General features: G+C 45.2%; 1 protein-coding gene across 7 annotated transcripts in view; it reads right to left on the reverse strand.

Moving 5' to 3' along the window:
- The window catches only part of LOC105478105 (transducin beta like 1 X-linked), a 257,027-nt gene that overhangs the window by 34,494 nt on the left and 203,170 nt on the right, over nucleotides 1-19,363 (reverse strand). For 6 of the 7 annotated variants that reach the window (XM_011735088.3, XM_011735087.3, XM_071088961.1 and 3 more), the window contains one exon: nucleotides 940-1,085. The exons of the other annotated variant lie outside the window; for it this stretch is intronic. In XM_011735088.3, coding sequence (XP_011733390.1) covers nucleotides 940-1,085 — 146 coding nt within the window. The remainder of the gene's footprint in view (nucleotides 1-939; nucleotides 1,086-19,363) is intronic. 7 annotated transcript variants of the gene reach the window in all.

Raw genomic sequence — 19,363 nt, forward strand, 5'->3', positions numbered from 1 at the left:
CACTGTGGACTAATCTAAAAAGTGGGAGGGGTTCCAAGCCAAGTGCACAATTTTAATGTGCGTTTATTTTTCCATCCTCCTACCCCATCTGCTCTACAACGAGCCCAGTAATGAAAGCATCCCTTGAGATCCTCGTTAACACAAGAGCCATCACCTCTCTGCCCTGACGCAGCCTCTGGTGATGCCCTCTGTTGGGTTCCACTGAAATACAGATTCCACCTGACCATGTGTGGGGCCCCTCTCTAACCAACCTGCTCCAGGAAATCAAGAAGAGAGAGCAAGTCTGTGTCAGTGCAAGGCAAACGTCCACTCCGAAGCCCAGAGCAGCTGAAGATGTGCGGCATCTTTTTCGGATGTGGCAGTGTAAGTGTTTACATCAGTTAACAGCCAGTGATTCTACATTTAAGTCAAAAACACGGAGCCATGTGGGAGGGGCACTGGAAGCTTGCTGCTGTGTATCCACACAACCGGTATGAACACAAGGTGGGAAAAAACCCAACTTCCTTTCTTCTTCTTATTTCTAAAATTAATTTTAGAGATAGAGTCTCACTGTGTTGCCCAGGCTGGAGTGTACTGGCGCAATTATGGCTCACTGCAGCCTCAACCTCTCAGGCTTGAGTGATCTGATCCTCTCACCTCAGCCTCCCGAGAGCTGGGGCTACAGGTGCATACAATCACACCGGGCTAATTTTTAAATTTTTTTTTTGTAGAAATGCTGTTTTACCATGTTGTCCAGGCTGGTCTCAAACTCCTGGGATCAAGCAGACTTCCTGCCTCGGCCTCCCAAAGTCCTGGGATTACAGGAATGAGCCACTGCACCCTGCCGCGGAATTAATCCCAAATGCCTGAGGGAAATGCATGTTAGCTTCCAATGTGTTCCAAGCTCTTGTAGCTTCCCAGGGCTCTGCTGTTTGGGGGCCGGGCCCAGCAGCTACGTACCTCGTTGATACTGATCTCGGCCTCTACATACTGCAGGCCCTTCTGGAGAATGGAGATGAGGGCGGCCGGTGGCACCAGCGTCCCATTGATGTTGGACTGGCTGATGTGGCTCTCAATCCCAAATGTGAAAGCCGAGTGGGAAAAACCTGCAGCAAGAGGGGAAAGCCGAGGTTGAGTGAGACCCGAATTGAAGGAGGGAGGAGGTGCAGCCATTGAGATCTGAAGGTGGCCCGCGGACTTCAAACACACTTAATTTGCAGGGACAGACACGGCTGTAGAATGCCCAGGAATGCTTCTGACTCAGGTTCAGTAAGGTGGGAAAGGGCAGGGAGAGAGGGAGGGACTTCAGACCCAGGAAGACCAGGATTGGTATGTGATGAAACAAGGACCTCTAATGGTAAAACCGTTTCAGTGTTATTAAGAACAAAGCAGAACAGACAATAGTTTGCCCTGCATGCCCCAGTTGGACATTTCTGTTACTGAAATTCGGCTCCAGGCTCCCCGCAAACTCCGTGGTTCATAAGACTCTGCAGAAGTTCACACTGAAGCCTCTCTGTGTCACCCCCTGAAAGCACACAGGGTACCTTTCTTCAGCCCAAGATGAGGGAAGAGCAAACGCTGACCCTGAGTGCTCCCGGCACGCGGGGCAAGTGTATCACAACCCAACAACTGAAGATGGAGAAGAGGCCGTTCTGGACTGACTGGTGTGGCACCGAGTCATTTTCTCAAAACACTGGGAATTTTCTCTTTGCTAATAGATGCTGGCTCTTTTCCTCTCCTCCCCCAGTGCATCTCTTTCATTGCCGCTCTAGGAAGCTGCTGATCAATGATGCTTGGCAATTTAAAAGTGTTTTCAGATCAGCTTTGGATGAAGGCTCTTGAATGAAGCTGTTGGGAAGGGGGTCAGGACTGAATACACAGAAAGCCACGTCTTGCTCTTGCGGATGGCGCCTGCTTCAAGGAAAGAAGGCAATGACAGTGGGCGTCTATGTGGAGGTCTGGGGATGATGAGGAAGCTGCGACAGCCCTTCATCAAGGAGAGAGAGGGAGGTAGCATCCTACTGCCAGCAAGCCTAGGCTGCTGCAGGGAGCTTCCTAAAACAGGCAACCCCGCCCGGCAGGGCTGGGTCACTGATTGGCGCAGAGGCGGCCTGGGGGTGCACAGGAGCTTGAAATCCTTGGGAGGTGGAGGTCATGGGGGGATCTTGGGTGAGGAACATGAACCCCCAGTGCTCGGCTCCCTGGCAACAGGTGGGGTGGACACCAAGGCATTCCCATGGTGTGGCTTTCAACTCCCACACTGTTTGCCTCTTCCATGGATGAGGCAAATGAGCAGGAAGCAGGGAGTTCGGAACGCAGCCACTCTGCCTCGCTGGTTAGGCCACTCTGCAGGCTGAGAATCTGCTTAGCCCAGGAGGCAGGACTGTCAGCCTTGCTGGACAAGTGCTCCTCTTCCGCCGTTTTTCATTCAGCCAATGGGGGGCATTGGCAGCCGGCTTCCCTCTGCTTCCATATCAGCGCCCTTCTTCTGCCTCCCCTTATCCAAATGCAAACTGACCTTGCAATAAACAAATCGCTCACCAGATGGGAATGTTCCTCCAGGAGAGGAGCTCTGCGCTGTGCTCTCCTTGCTGCTTTCTGACACTTCACTTTTCTCTGTCTACTCTCCCACCTCCTCAATCCACCCTCTGTTCTGTCCCCATCGCCAGGTTGTAAAGAATATATCAAATGTGTAGCTGAGATTTATCTAACAGGTAATAGGGTAGCTGCTATTAATTTTACAATCAATTGCACAGCGCCTTGCATATTTTTTTACAAAACTATAACCGCCTACATTAGGTTGCAAAGGAGCCCTTTCCAGTTTCCCCTACCCCCAAGGGTTCCTCCATCCCTGTATTTTTGGAGGATATAAGCCAAGGCTGTTTACAACAACCTTACCTTTTTCCTTTAACTTGTTTTCTCTCTATCCACCTTCCTTTTCCCCTACACACTCCTACCAAAATGAAGCAACCCACCCTTGGATTCACCAACGTCTCTATTCTCCGCCATGCTATATAGAGTTTTACCTGCAAGCTTTTATCACTGAGGTCTTTGGCAAAGTGTGGAAGGGAAAAACCCCAGTCAATGGATAAAGCAGGACCTCACTGCATTCTTGGCTTGACGATCCACTACATGGAATCTTCCTTATCTATTCTGGGCCACAGTGATTCCTCTCTCATAGACATCATGACTCTCATGGCTGATGGGGGCCACTCACGTGGCTCCTACTCAATGGCTTTAAGCCTCTCAGCATCATTCTGTCACTGCCCCTTTCCCCTTGATGAATCAGGTCTCTGAGATCTTTTGAGGGTAACTGACAGGCTCCTGTTGCTCAGTTTGTAGGGGTGGGGCTGAGATCTAAGCCTAGGCAGCCAGAAACCACTCTTAGCCACCATGAAACAGTGTCTAGAAACATCTACTGAATGCACCAGAATGCAGCATTAGGTGCTGATGACGGCTCCTGACAAGCAAACCTCATGGCTGATGGAGCAATTGTGGAAGGAAAGTCTCACGCTCCTGGGATATTTCACTCATCCACTCTCACTCATTCATTCCTGCAAGCAGCACTGGGCCACAGAACTGATACCTGCAGTCACATGCTCTGTGAAACAGAGCCGATTCTCACCACATTACCATCTTCAACCAAACCTGGGCACTCTGTCCACTACCTCAGTCTTTGTAGCAGCTCTTTGGAGTTGGTACTGTTTTTGTTTCACACATAAGGACAAACATTGGAGACATCAGGTAACCCGCCCAAGGATCATGTGATATGACGCCAAACTAAACTGTGAACTGTAGACTATGTGACTCCGAGATTCCGCTTTTTACTTTACACTCCAAGACCCACCCACAGGCACAGGAACCAAAATTATTGAATTCCCTGCATGGACACAGACTCCATTTCCACCTGGCTGCTCAGCTAGGCCACTGGCAGCTCTGAACAGCAGCCAACTTGAGTGCAGCTCAGGCAACTCACAAAGAACGGTGTGCAAAGCTCAGTCTAACCCACGGCGAGAGCGTGCCCTTGATTTCTCTCTCATCTGGGTTTTTAATGTTCAGTACATGATTTGGCTGCATAACTTTCTCTCTCTACATGTTTATGCTCTCCAACATAGATTTCATTTCTAGATCATACGGAGAACAGTATTCACATTCAATTAAGTCTTCTTGGAACAAAGAGATGAACCAGTAAAGATGGACGAAGGGTGTGGCGCCTGAGACTTCTGCAAAGAGTTGAAAGTTGTCTGCTGAAAGGAATATCCTATGCAGATGCACAATGACAAACACGCAGGATAAAGTTCTACAGGGGACTTTGAAGGTCTTTCATCAGCTTGGGTCCTCTTTTGGAAAGGGTAGGTTGTCATGACTGGAAATTAGGCACCTTCATACAGACCTGGGAGATGTGCATTCCATGCCATGGTTAACAGAAGTCCTCCTATTTGCTGAAATTTTCACTAGCTGCATTTCTTTGAATGGATCTCTACATGGCCTCTAGAGCAATGGTTTTCAGTCCATTTGCTTGCAAGATTTTCTTACTGATTTCTGGCCATGTGGTCTCATGAAGGCAAGCAGGAGGGCTGGATGGAGAAAATGTCAGCAGCAGGCAGGATGGCTGGGTTCTGTCCTCGTTCTGCCACTGGGTGCCTGGCCCATGTCGCTTCATTTGGCTGGGCTTGCCATTTCCTCTTCTGTGGTGTAGGGATAAAATGCACCTTGAGGTGCTGATAAGACACATAGATGGGACAGCAGCCAGACTCCCCACACATTTGATGGAGAGAAGACCACAGTGAGTGGAAAGGTTGCTGTCCCAGCTTTCCTTGTTGGAACAATAAGGATGTCAGATGAAATGGCCACTAGGATTATTTGCTAGTTCTGATATTCATTCTGGGACAGGAAGATGCCTGCTACATTCTGAATGTTTGTGTCTCCCCTAGATTTGTATGTGGGAGACAAATCCCCAACGTGACAGTATTAAGAGGTGGGGCCTTCAGGAAGCAATTAAATCATGAGGGCTCCACCCTCGTGAATGGGATCAGTGCCCCTATAAAAGAGCCTCAAAGCAAGCTTCCTTGCCCCTTCCACCATGTGAAGACACAGAAGGAGCCATCCATAAGAAACAGGACCTCACTGGACACCAAATCTGCTGGCGTCTTGATCTTGGACTTCCCAGCCTCCGGAACTGTGAGCAATATACTTTGGTTGTGTATAAATTACCCAGACTAAGGTATTGGTTACAGCCCATACAAACTAAGACAATGCCCAAGGACTATGTAATAGAGGCTGCTTGACCACTTCCTCTTAGGCCACAGTTGCTGGAACCAGGTACCAGGGTACTGCGGAAGGTAATGCCTGCCTCCGTGCCTGCCAGCATCTCACCCCTCACACTTGGACTCCAGGGCTAATGGGCGCATTCATTTGCAGTCTGCCAGAGTGGTGAGACTTCGGTGCCTTGTGCCTCCTCTGCTTTCCTGCGTCTCTGAACACATCTCTTCTGCCCAACAAGACATCCATAGGAGCAAAGACCAGAATGTCAATGACAAACAAAGCACCAAGGACTGCCCCTGTGGCAGATGCAGAAGTAGTTAAAGGGCAGGAGAATAAAGGGCTTGGTGGTACCTTGATGAAAGATCGTGTGAGGGTGATGGGTTAGTGACCTTGGTGTCACCAGTAGGCTAGCCTAGAGACATTCCTGAAGACACTAGGCTTGGCACCTACTTAGGAGGCGTATCCCTGATGAATCTCTTGACAGCAGGGTTTCTCAACCACAGCATGGCTGACTTTGAGGCTGGCTCATTCTTTGCTGTGGCGGACACAGTCCCATGCATTGTACGATGTCGAGCAGCACCCCCGCCTCTACCCACTAGAGGCCAATAGCACACTCCCATTGTAACAACCAAAAATGTTTCTAGATATTGTCCCATCAACCCCACCACGGTTGGGGAATTGACACCCTGAGAGGACACTACCCCCAGCTCTACTCTCCTTACATTTCTGCTTGGTTCTTGCTTGTTGCTATTGAAAAGCAAGCCACCCTCTGCATGCAATTGGTCATAGACCTTAGATAACACACAGTAACAGAGCATAATCAGATGAGATAAAATTATTCCCAGGGAGAAAAAATGAATATAATAATGATAAACTGAAAGGCTTACACAAAGGACGACATTTTATAAAGGATGGTAGGATCTTCCGTGTGAAGTCCTGTCCATTTGGAATAAAAGCTGTAATAGTCTCACAAGAGAGGAAAGAGTCTGTATAAGAATTTGTCTCATCTAACTAGGCAACATAAACAGATTTAAAACAAACCAAGTGCATGTATTGTGTTTCTTGCAATTATGACACTGCTAAACCACACCCTTCACAAATGACTTCACAAACCATTTGAGGTATATAGCGAACTACTATGCCCAGCTAATGTTGGCCTGATTCATCAGCAAAATCTGCTAAGTTATCAGTCACTGGCCTTCAGAAATACCGCTTATTTGGCAGAGAAAAGTAGAATTTAATACTCAGGCAGCTGTGGGGTTGGTTTTGCATCTTCAGCTAAAACAAATACCAAGGGTATCAATTTGTAGCATTAAAACTGGAATTTTTATTAAGTATTTAACAGATTTACACACTTGTAATACTGACAGCTATCCAAAGCTGATGGGCACCATCTGCTATCTGTGCATTGTCTAGATCATGGGTTTGCAAACTGAGGCCCACAGACCAAGTCTGGCTCACTGCCAGTGTGTGTCATTAAAGTTTTATTGAGATACAACCACACCCATGAGTTGATGTGTTGCCTATGGCTATTTGCACGCCACAATGGGAAGAGTTGAGTAGGTGCAACAGAGACCACATGGCTCACAAAGCTGAGGATATTTACTATCTGCTCCTCTACAGGAAAAGTGTGCTGACCTGATTTTATATACAGTTGATGCTCCATATCCGATAGTTTGGTGTTCACCAATTCAACCAACTGCAGATCAAAAATATCCAGGAAAAAACCCAAAAATACAATAATAATACAAATAAAAAACCAATGCAATAAAACAAACGCAGTATGTCTTAGGTATTATAAGTAATATAGAGCTAATTGAAAGTTTACAGGAGGATGTGCATAGATTATATGGAACCACTATGCCATTTTGTATCAGGGACTTGAGTATCTATGGATTTTGGTATTAAAGGAGGTCCTGGAACCGATCCCCCATGAATACCCAGGGATGACTGTATGCATATAGTACCAGTAAGTCAATGTCATGGCCTCCGAGATGCCCTGCCTCTGTCCTCTCCGTATCTCTGCTATACACCCGTCTTCTCTTTGCCACCACTCTGGTCCTGGGACCTCATCCTCTCTCAGCCCTTTGTTCAGCTCTCCCCTTCTAATATGCCTGACAATAACAGCAGTAACAATGACAGCTGGTGTTTAGTGAGCGTTTTCTTGGTGTCAGGCAATAGCACGCAAGCTTTGCATGTGCTGCCCAATGCAACACAAAACCACTGCAGTAACTTCCCTGATCACCATAAGCCACCTATTGCTTTCCTTTTCCAAAGCAGTCGAGGGCCAGCAGGCCTAGACGAGCTCCCTCACCTCAGCATGGCCTTCCAAGCCTCTGGTACCCTGTTCTAAAGCCATGCCAGCTCTCACCATGCTCCAATCATATGCCTGCCTTCCCATAGGATGACTTCGCTCATTTTGGTCTCTTGATCTGGACCAGTAGTTCTCCAGTGAGGCTGTTTTTGTCCCCAAGAAGAAGACACCTGGCAATGTCTGGGTGGGTGGGTGTCTACGTGCTACGAGCAACATGCAGGTGGAGGCCAAGGATGTGGTTAAACATCCTGCCATCCACAAGGCAGTCTACCATGTCAAAAAATGATCCAGCCCCAGCTGGGCGCAGTGGCTCATGCCTGTAATCCGAGCACTTAGAGAGGCTGAGGAGGGTGGATTATTTGAGACCAGGAGACTATCCTGGCCAACATGGTACCCCCCCATCTCTACTAAAAACAAAACTTAGCTGGGCAGGTGGTACATGCCTGTGGTTCCAGCTACTTGGGAGGTGGAGGGAGAATCTCTTGAACCTGGGAGGCAGAGGTTGCAGTGAGCCAAGATCATGATACTGCACTCCAGCCTGGGCAACAGAGTTAAGACTCTGTTAAAAAAAAAAAAAAAGATCCATCCCCAAATTTCAAAATGCAAGGGCAGGAAACTCTGCTTTAGAATTCCCTTATCCACCCCTGCCAAGCTTCTCAGTGATTATGGCTGCAGCCAGGCCTCCCTTCCCCACAGCAGCCTTCCTCGTGCTCTCTGCAGATGTGACTGCCCTCTTCTCCAAGCTCCCTTAGGACTCCTCCCCATCCTTGTGTCTTATCATGGTGCTGTGTGCTACGTCCTACATTTCCCATGCATCTCCTGGCTTCTGAAAAGACTGACGCCCTTTGAAGGCAGGAAACCTGTTGTAATTCACTTTGTAACACACAGACCACTCCTCCTTAGTACTGCTGAGAAGACTGATGATGAATGGCTCAGAGAAACTGCTCAACTGATGTCAATGAAGGGTGATAAAAAACTGAATAAAACTAAGTCCTCAATACTTTTAGAATACAGAATTTAGAAGAAAAAGGACAAGAATTGATTTAGGCCCAACAGCAAATGAAAAAAAAACTGAGTTTTTTGACAAAGAGGACTGTCATACAAATGATAGTCTCTAAACACCAAAGAAGGCTCTTGACCGTATATATACCTGATTAAAAACGATTACACTACTCAAGAATAACAGTAACAATAATAAAGGTAATGACATTGGGTGCTTACTTGGAGTCCTTTATATGAATTAAATCATAGAGACTTGGCAATAATCTATGAGTCAGTCCAAATAAATCTATATTACAGATGAAGAAATTGAGTCATGGAGTAGTAAAGTGATTTCCATGAGGGTACCCAGATAGCAAGTGGCCCTCTGACTCCTGACTCCACACTCTTAACCCATATGCCGCACACTACCAAAATGTGGAAACCTCTGGTTTAAAATATCATCCTCTTAAAAGAGGAGGAAAACCCCTTCATCAGTAACACCATTTATATTATAGTTTTCAGCACAACAAAAGTTGCAAACAAGGTCTACCTTGTGACAATGAGGCTGAATGATTCCCATATTACAAAAAGCAAACAGAGATAAATTGGATCTTCCAAAAAGCTCACATATTAGAGAGCTAAATTAAGAAAAAAGAGGCCGGGCATGGTGGCTCACGCCTATAATCCCAGCACTTTAGGAGGCCGAGATAGGAGGATCACTTGAGCCCAGGAGTTCGGGATCAACCTGGGCAACAAAGTGAGACTTTGTCTCTCTATACAAATAAAAATAATAAAATTAGCCAGGTGTGGTGGCATCTGCCTGTAGCCGCAGGTACCCAGGAGGCTGAGGCAGAGGGACTGCTTGAGTCCAGAAGCTGGAAGCTGAAAAGAGCTATGATTGTGCCACTTTACTTCAGCCTGGGGGACAAAGTGATACACCAGTCTTGAGAGCAAAGGAAAGAAACAGAAGAGAAGAAAAGAAAGAAGGAAGGATGGATCACATCGGATGCAATGACATAAGAATTTGGTACCATTTCTTAGGCTTATAGAGAGAACACATTTAACCAGGTGCTCCGAGGCCTGGATCTGCCCTTATCAATTTTCCCGGCTTCCTTTTCTGACCAATGGACAGGTGGAATTCAATGATCTACAAGGTCCCTTTCAATTCTAAAATCCTATGCAGAGAAAATAAATTATCTTACGGTGCCAACAAAACCTGAAGGGTTTTAATTTATGGAGGTGACTGAGTGACAACACAAAGAGGCTAATGCCATGGAAAGAATTTATTACTCAGTTCCCAAGGAAGGGAGTATGCTGGGGCATGCCACACCATGCCATACAGGGCAACAAGAAACCTTATCACACACAGGGACCAAGAAGCCGAGAAAGAGAGAGGGAGGAACTAGGAGTGTACCTTTATGACTACAGTAGTCAGGGAGTAAAGGGGTGGGGACATCCCTTATTGGATAGGAAGTGAAAATACATGTTAGAGTTTGTGGCTGGGAGTTTCATAACGTGATTTCGGCATGCCTGCGAAAGCCACCTTATGAGAGGTAAACAACTTTGGTTGTTGGTCTAGCTCTATGATCAATGAATACCCAACAGCCATTGGTTAACACACTTGTCCAATCTAGTGGGCTAAAGAGAAGGGGTTTTACAATACAGTCATTATGAAACCAGAACGTACATGTAGCACTTCCTTTTGTTTCTGCAAATGCTGACATTCTTCCAACCTCCCTATTCATAGCGGAGTCAGCACAGCTTCTCCTCAGTCAATACTTCCCGGATCATAAAGGTTTCTCCAGCAGGACTGCAGCTGCCTGGAAAGCTGCCCACTTTCCTCTCAGTGCTGGGACAAGGTGGTGGAGGTGGGGAGGGTGTGATAAAAATAAAGATGGAAGAGAGGCCAAGGATGAGGAAGTGGGAGCTGGGATGAAAAATCAAATGGTGAAGAAAACACAGACACACACGCATACTCTCATGGAGTTAGGAACAGTAAACAGAAAAGGCAAGAGAATTAGAAATCCTATCTTCATCTGTGGGGTGAATTCACTACCGGTTCCCTTCACTTCAATAGTGATGGATTAGTCTCACCAGAGGATTACATTTTCTGCCCAAGAAGCAGTTCTTATCATATGTAAACTCCAGTTATATCCATGGTAAAAAGCAAAAAAAAAAAAAAAAAATGCTGGGGAGAATTCTTTCTGCCTTTGCAGTCTGTATCACTGAACATGTTCATATCAGCTTTCCATTTTAATGTGTTTATGTGAAAAAAATCCTCAAGGCCCAGTCCTCAACTCCCATCCTAACCTCCGACAACATTTTCCTACAGAAAACAGAGTGCAGTGAGAACATTTTGATGTGCTGCAGACCTGTTTGAGATGACCCACTGTAACATGGAATTTAGTGTAAAATGAAGCTGCCTCGGATGGCGTCCAAAAGAAATACCAGAAGGATCTCGTTAAAATAGGGTTTTACCATAACATCTGGTCTGGACCCCAAGGGTGGTGGTTGAATACAGCTCAGGCCGCTGACGACCGCAGACCAGGCGCCCTTGCCAAGACTATTTTCATATCCTCTAGATGTGGGGAGCATCCAGGAGGGAAAAGCATTACTCAGGCCATAAACTCATGTGGCTACTTCCTCCCAGGGCAATGGGGGGCTAGGACAATGAGACAACCTTGGAGGGGCCTCGGCTGGGGTAGGGGGTTCTGCTTCCTGGAAATGCTCACATTGTAGTGGAGGTGATGCCAGGAGAAGCCTCAGCTCCTGCTGCAAGTCAACTACTAGGAAGAGCTAGGCTCAGAGACGCTCGTGTTCTCCAGCCCTACAGCGTGGTCTCCAGCAGCTTGGAACACTCATGAATTCTGGATTCAATATTTGGAAATTGGAAGACAGCATGAATGCTAAATGAGAGATGTACGATGGATAGCACCATTGCAAATCACACTCAAACTTAAGTCAAGATATGACTTTGGGAATATAAGAGAAAGCAATTTGGAAGATGGAGAAATTAACTCACATTGTTACACAATCAACACAACTCCTGTTCTCACATTGGGGGATTTCTTCCAGTCCCTTTTCTCTACATATCTTAATTTCTTTTTTTTTTTTTTTTTTTTGAGAAGGAGTTTCACTCTTGTCGCCCAAGCTGGAGTGCAATGGCACAATCTCGGCTCACTGCAACCTCTACCTCGCAGGTTCAAGTGATTCTCCTGCCTCAGCCTCTCAAGTAGCTGGGATTACAGGTGCGTGCCACCAAGCCCAGGTAATTTCTGTATTTTTAGTAGAAATGGGATTTCACTTCATGTTAGCCAGGCTGGTCTCGAACTCCTGACCTCACGTGATCCACCTGCCTCGGCCTCCCAAAGTGATGGGATTATTTGCTGGGCGTGAGCCACTGCCCCTGGCCTGTGCATCTTAATTTATATGTATAATCATCATGGTCACAGAGTATTGTATCCCTGTTCTCTTTTACCTAACACACTACAAGCATTTTCCCTGGTTGCTGGTTGGTTTTGACAGTCACCTCTGTGGTTACTAATTTTTCACCAAGCAGGCAGGTCACCCTTTACTCACACTACGTCCAGCTTTATCTTTCAACAATGAATCAATGGCTTCTAACTGGACAGGTTCCCATGTCTCAGCTGGTGTTAATCTGCCACTAACCCTACTTGCCAGCATCTTTTCCTCCTTCCTGCCATCATGTGTCCTAGGTCCCCATCACCAAGATGGCTGCATTCTCCTCAAAAATGCCGGGTTTTGCTCTTTGTTTTTCTTGAAGTGCTCTTCTTACTTTGCCTAAAAACTTCCGGTTCAAATCCAGCTCAGATGGCACTCTATGCCCTTTCTCAAGCTGCTGGGGAAAAGGTGACGACTGCTGCATTCCCGGACATCAAGTACTCTCTGGGGGCCTCCACATTTCTGATGGTACTCAAAAATAATTTTAAGCGTGAGGGCAAATGTTTGAAATTTAATAGCTATTTGAACGTATATTATGCGAACAACAGAACTAAATGAAACTAGTATACTAACATGTATTGATATATTTAATAAAAGACAACTGTTTCAATTTAAGACAAATATTAAAAAAATACTCCAGGTGTATGCAAATACGGTGAAAATTCAGATAACGAGCAAAGAACTAAGATTGGCACTGGGTGTGGTGGCTTATGCCTGTAATCCCAGCACTTTGCAAGGTCAAGGTGGAAGGATCATTTGAAGCCAGGGGTTTGACACCGGACTGGGCAACAAAATGAGACCCCATCTTTACAAAAAATAAAAATAATTAGTTGAGTGTGGTGGCACGTGCCTGCACTCACAGTTACTTGGGGGGCTGAGGCGGGAGGATCATTTGCGCCCAGGAGGCTGAGGCCACGGTGAGCCATGATTGTGCCACTGCACTCCCAGCCTGGGCAACAGAGAGAGACTCTGTCTTTAAAAAACAATAAATAGGTCAGGTGCAGTGACTCATGCTTGTAATCCCAGCACTTTTGGAGGTGAAGGTGGGTGAATCACTTGATCCCAGGAGTTCGAGACTAGTCTGGGCAACATGGTGAAACACTGCCTCTATAAAAACTACAAAAAATTAGCTGGGTGTGGTAGCACATTCCTGTGGCCCCAGCTACTTGGGAGACTGAGGTGGGACGACTGCTTGAGCCCAGGAGGTTGAGGTTGCAGTGAGCCAAGATCATGCCACTGCATTCCAGCCTGGGCAATGCAGCGAGACCCTGTCTCACACAAAAAATATATATGGGGCAGGGGGAGGAGGGCAGGTAGCCCCTTCTCTGCTGTGCTGCCCATTGCAACCTTAATACATATTTTCATACTTCCTGTAATAAATCTGCCGTTTTTAAAAAATTAAAAATATATGTATTATCTTGCTGTATCGTTATCTTTAATTGTTGTTTTCCTATTTATTATTATTATTATTTTTGAGAAAGAATTTTGCTCGTTGCCCAGGCTGGGGTGCACTGGCACGATCTCGGCTCACTGCAACCTCTGCCTCCCGGGTTCAAGCGATTCTCCTGCCTCAGCCTCCCAAGTAACTGGGATTACAGTCATGCGCCACTATGTCCAGCTAATTTTGTAGTTTTAGTAGAGATGTCCACTATGTTGGACAGGCTGGTCTCAAACTCCTGACCTCAGGTGATCCACCCACCTCGGCCTCCTGAAGTGCTGGGATTACAGGCGTGAACCACCGCGCCTAGCCCCCAATTTATTTTTGATCCACAGTTGGTTGAATTCGTGGATGGGGAACCTGTGGATGTGGAGGGCCAACTGTATTTGAAAACATCACGTAGTACATGATAGCTATATATACATATGTATCTATATGTAGACATAGATACATATGTATACTTTTTATTATATTTTTTCAATGAATCATGAATAAATGAAAAAATGAGAAAGATTCCAAAGCCAGATGGATGATGTTCTGAATCCCAGCTGTATGACCTCCTTGAGGTGACTTGGGTAGGCCAGGACCTTCTCAGTACCTTGGGTTTCTCATCTGTAAATGAGGATGGAGCCGTTTCTACTTCCTAGGGATTGGTAGGAATAAACAGTTTCATCTGTCAATATTTAGAATCATGCCTGGCACACAGCAAGTACTTGATACATGCAAGATATTGTTACTACAACAAAGCAGTGATGGGAGGATAGAGGTAACACTGACAAGGGTGGGATATCTGGGTGCCAGGTGGTGGGGAGGGAACTGAAGACAAGGAGGCAGTAGGAAAGATACTATGGAAAAAAATGTTTGAACACAATCCTGATGTTTTTCTACTGAACAGTGCTAATTCTGAATGCTTCTCTCTGCCCTTCTAAATTCATATATTGAAATCTAACCCCCAAGGGGATGGCATTAGGAGTTGGGGCCTTTGGTAGGTGATGAGGGTGGAGCCCTCATGAATGGGATGAGTATCCTTATACAAGAGACCCCCGAGAGTTCCCTTGCGTCTTTTACCATGTGAGGACACAGCAAGAAGGTGCTGTCTATGAACCAGGAAGCGGGTCCCCACAGACACTGAACCTCCCACACCTTGATCTTGGACTCCCAGCCTGCAGAAATGTGAGAAAAAAAAAATCTCTGTTGTTTATGGTATTTTGCCATAGCAGCTCGAATGGGCTAAGACAAAGAGTGACATAATCATAGGGTGGAAGAAGTTTATCTTTGGAGTGGACAGACCGTGGTAGGGAAATGGTGATGGTACCAAGTGTGGGATTACATCAAAGAGTGCCCATGAAGTGTCATTCAAAATATCAGTACGGATGGCAATGGAGAAGTTGGGGATACACATCGTGACTTGGAGGGGAGGAGTCACTGGAGAGATTGGGAGGGGACACTCAGACTTGGGGGATCAGTAGAGAGATTGGGGATGGGACTCAGACTTGAGGAGCAAGGAAGTGGCATATTACTACAGGCACAGATGTGGCAGGGGAAAAAAGAACATCATCTTGGGGGCAGTAGTAGTTGAGAAGTGAATGGAGGAGGAGGCACCAGCAAAGGGATGTACAGAGACTTCAGGGAAGAGGGACAGTGTTGTGTCTGACAGTTCAGACAACTCGCTTGCTATTCAGTCTGGAAAGCAAGAAAGGAAATGGAATTTGGCATAAAACATATCAATGCTGGACACTTTTAAGGTCACATTAGAATTTCAGAGCAGGCAAGTCTTGAATGTAACGGTGAATCAACTCGGAAGACAGGCACCTTGGTTAGCGGCTATTTCATCTTATCTAAAACAGGAAATGTGGACTCTCTTAGACATTTTCACATCGTCACCAATTTTTAAAGTAGGAAATGAAATTTAAGGCTTATGTGCATCTTCAACAGAATCTAACCTTTTTTGTGGGTGTCAATACCAATAGAGATTTTTTTACTACATTGACAAGATGTATACTTAAACAACTGTAATTTATACTCATCTGATTTTCATTCTAATTGCTTTTTCTCCCTGTAACAAATTAATGAGTATAAGAACGGCAAGTCTTAATTTAGAACAATAAACTTAGAAAAGATCGTACAACTGAAATTGCACTGGAACCGGGAGAGTGGAATGGTTACGAACATCTGGAACGTAAGAACTTCCGGATTCCTGCATTTTGCTACTGTAAGTGGTTATAATCACACCAAGAGAACAGTTTAGCAAAACAGTCTTTTCAAACAGTTTGTTTGCAACTAGCACGGTTATGAGAGGGTTGGTAATTGAACAATTAGCCCCTTCATAACCTCCCATGTGAGCAGAGGCTCTGCAAACCTCCACCACTGTATTCAGCCAAGGGAGAATAGACATACTTGGTGGAGGAGGATCAATTGTTCATGCCGCACAGCTGGCCAGGGTGATGTGCTATTCTTTTCTATATGAAAGGCCTGGGTATCATGTTCTCCAGCTACTTACCCACTCCTACACATTCTTAGAGGTTAGTTTTTAACACTGACATCTAACATACGCATAAATGCACAAATGACAGATACAGAACCTCACCCAGATTTCCACGAGGCCTTGGCCTGAAGTGGTGTGGACGGTCATGTATTCTCCCATTTTCCTTCTGAATCCCTCGGCATGGGCCGCATGTCCATAGGAATGGCTCCCAAATAAAAACCCTGAGCGCCAAGGTTCAGGTGAGCTTCCCTGGCTGGCCACTCTCCTGCACGTGGCCAATCATATATTCTTCTGGGAGAATTGAGAGCCTCTCTGTAACTCCACTGGGGGTGGCCACCTGCAAGGTTGTGCCTAGTTTCACCTGGACTTTGTGCCTTGTGCCTTTTCCCCTTGCTGACTTTCATCTGTATCATTTCATTGTAATAAACCATAAGTGTGGCAGGTACTGAGTCTGTGAGCCCTTTCAGCAAACCACTGGGCCTGAGGGTGATCTTGGGGGTCCCAACACACCAGCAAAATGTGCTGCTCTCACTTAATGAGATCACATCAAGGCATGAGACATTACTGCTTTGTAGAGTTTCAGGGTACTTTCATCCTCTACTCATGTGGACATTTTATTCAGGTCTTCCTTATTTTATTATTTGATGAAACTAATGTTTTCCTTTATTATTCCTAAAGCAAAGACTGCCAACACCTCAAAGAAATGCTGGCCTTCACTGTTTCATAAAGATTCTTTTTTTAAACAAGGATACACATTAGCAATGTAAAAGAGCCGCTGCAGTCAAAAAATATTTTTAGAGACTCAGCTGAACAATAAGCCCTGAACTTTTGTTTAAATTAAGATAGCTGAACCATTAAAATGATTTCCTGAATCCATGGAAACGTGTCTTGCATAAGAAGGCATTCCACGGCCCTAGGAAACACAGTAGAATGTACAGAGTAATTTGTCAGCTACTAGGATTACAGTGGGCAAAGTCACTTAATCATTTTTGTAGATGCAATTATTCACAAATATTAAGAGTAATGTAACCACCCAATGGATTCCCCTTGCCTGCTGCCTAGACAGAGCTGATTTATCAAGACAGGGGAATTGTAATAAAGAGTTTAATTCATGCAGAGCCGGCTATACGGGAGACTGGAGTTTTATTAGTACTCAAATCAGTCTCTCCGAAAGCTCAGAGATTAGGGTTTTTAAAGATAGTTTGGTGGGCAGCGGGGTGGGGTAGGGAGCATGCTGACTGGTTGGGTTGGAGATGAAATCATAGGGAATTGTAGCTGTCCTCTTATGTTGAGTCAGTTCCTCGGTGGGTCAGGGGGCCACAGGACCGGTTGTTCGCAGGTCCAAGTGGGGCAATCTGGTTGTCAGAAATGCAAACACCTGAAAAGACATCTCAAAGGCCAATCTCAGGTTCTACAACAGTGATATTATCTTCAAGAGTAATCGGGGAAGATGCAAATCTTCACTGCCGGCATAATGGCAAATTATTATGGCATAATGGCATAACGGTAAACCATTTAGAATTCAAGCCCCTCTCATCCTAACTTGGTGGCCTTCCATTAGTTTTACAACAACATTTAGTTTTGGGGAAGGACTATTATTTAAACTATAAACTAAATTTTCCCCCCAAGTTAGTTTGGCCCATGGCCAAGAATGAACAGAGACAGTCCACCTGCAAGCTAGAAGCAAGACAGCCACGTAACTTTGCTCTCACTGTCAACACTTTCTCAGTTAATCAGAATTTTTGCAAAGGTGGTTTCAGTCCCTCCCTTTGGGTTTTATAGCACCTTATTCTTAAGGTGTGGGCTATGAAGATGGAAAAAGAAGAGACGACTGCTCTAACTTCTTCCTGCTGATAGTGGGCAGAGTGGGTGCAGCTGCAGACCCCAAGGTAAAAGCAGTGGAACCTCTTTGCAGCTGTCTGCATGTACTCACATGTGCCTGGTTGCGGTTTCAAGGCTTGCATGACAAAGGCATTAGGATGTTCCTCTGTAGTTTTGGCACAGCATTTAAGTGAACAGTGAACTACAAGGTCCTAGGATAAAGAGTGGAAGTCCTAGCTTCTGAAGCCTTTGTAGACTTGACCTTAAGCTCTGAGGGAGAACATCTCTCTCTCTCAGAGAGATGAACATCTCTGAGAACCAATCAGACATGGGGCGGCTCGCAGAGAGATCTGGGCCAGTGATTGTTAGACAGACAGATTGGGAGGGACAGGAAAGAGCACATTTACATATATCGCTCCATATTCTTTTTAGGTCAGTTTCCTAGTCCTGAGACTAGATGTTTAATTAAACAGCTGTTTCTCATATCAGGAGGTGGCAATGCAGATGGGTTAGGCCTCTTCAGTTATAGATGAGGAAGGCAGTGAAAATCTGAAATGTTTTTGTCACCTATATTACGAGGAATAAGCTTCAGCTTGCAGGGCCTCAGGAACAAAGTAGTAGCATTTTATTGAGTCCAAGTTGGCAAAGGGGAAGAAAAATCTGAAAGCATTAGTTTGGGGACTTGTAGCCTACAAAGAATTCGGGGTTAAGAGAAAATAATGAAAACTCAAAAAGTTGATAGTTTTTTGAAACATAATCTTTCTCTCTCCAGTCCCCATTTTTATGAAAGACAAATCATAGTGAGACAAATTTACTTGCAAAATAAGTCTTAGTCTTATTACGCTTCGACTGATTATTTGTATAAAGCGCAGCAAGAATAATTATTTGCCCTAATAGGCTCTTTCCTCCACCCAAGGTCTCAAGGTAACTTGGGGCTCCCTAGGCCTGCCAGAAAACGACATTCTTTACTTACCACAGGTCAGGAACCCTGTACAGAAGCCGCACAGACAAGGTATGAGGCGTTTTCCTGAGGGGCTTCTGTTGGCTCTATAAGTCAACTTTGATTCCTTAAAGCAGTCTGTTTATATTTGAATGCATGCCATTCCAGTCAAAGCCTTGGTAAAATAACCAGTGTTTCTAATTCTGTTCTGTTACAAAAGAGAACAGATTCTTACTGCACTTATGCAAATAACTATACTGCCATAAGTTGAGAATACTCAAATAGTTTCTATAAATTCTGCAGAAATCAGGTAGAGAAAAAGCAACATGCTCCAAATTTTGCTCACAGTAAATTTTGCGCAAGTTTATCTTATTTAGTTGCTAAAAGTGGTAAACAGCTCAAAAGAAAACATTTTCTTGATTCTGAATAACAAAGGGATTAGCAATGTTTCACACATCAGCTCTCCACGACAGTCCCAAAAGTTTGGGTTTTTTTTTTTTTTTTTTTCCTATTCCAATGGCACAATTTCTAAAGTTACCAGAGACCTGCATTCAGGAGTACCTGTCAGAGTCCTATAGCTGAATATAACAACTGCCTTCTAAAAAGGAGCAACACAAGACAATAATTGTCTATGGATGACAGAAGTCTCAGGATAGCCATAAAGATGCAGTCAACAAG

The sequence above is a fragment of the Macaca nemestrina genome, chromosome X, assembly GCF_043159975.1.
Source record: "Macaca nemestrina isolate mMacNem1 chromosome X, mMacNem.hap1, whole genome shotgun sequence".
NCBI lineage: Eukaryota > Metazoa > Chordata > Mammalia > Primates > Cercopithecidae > Macaca > Macaca nemestrina.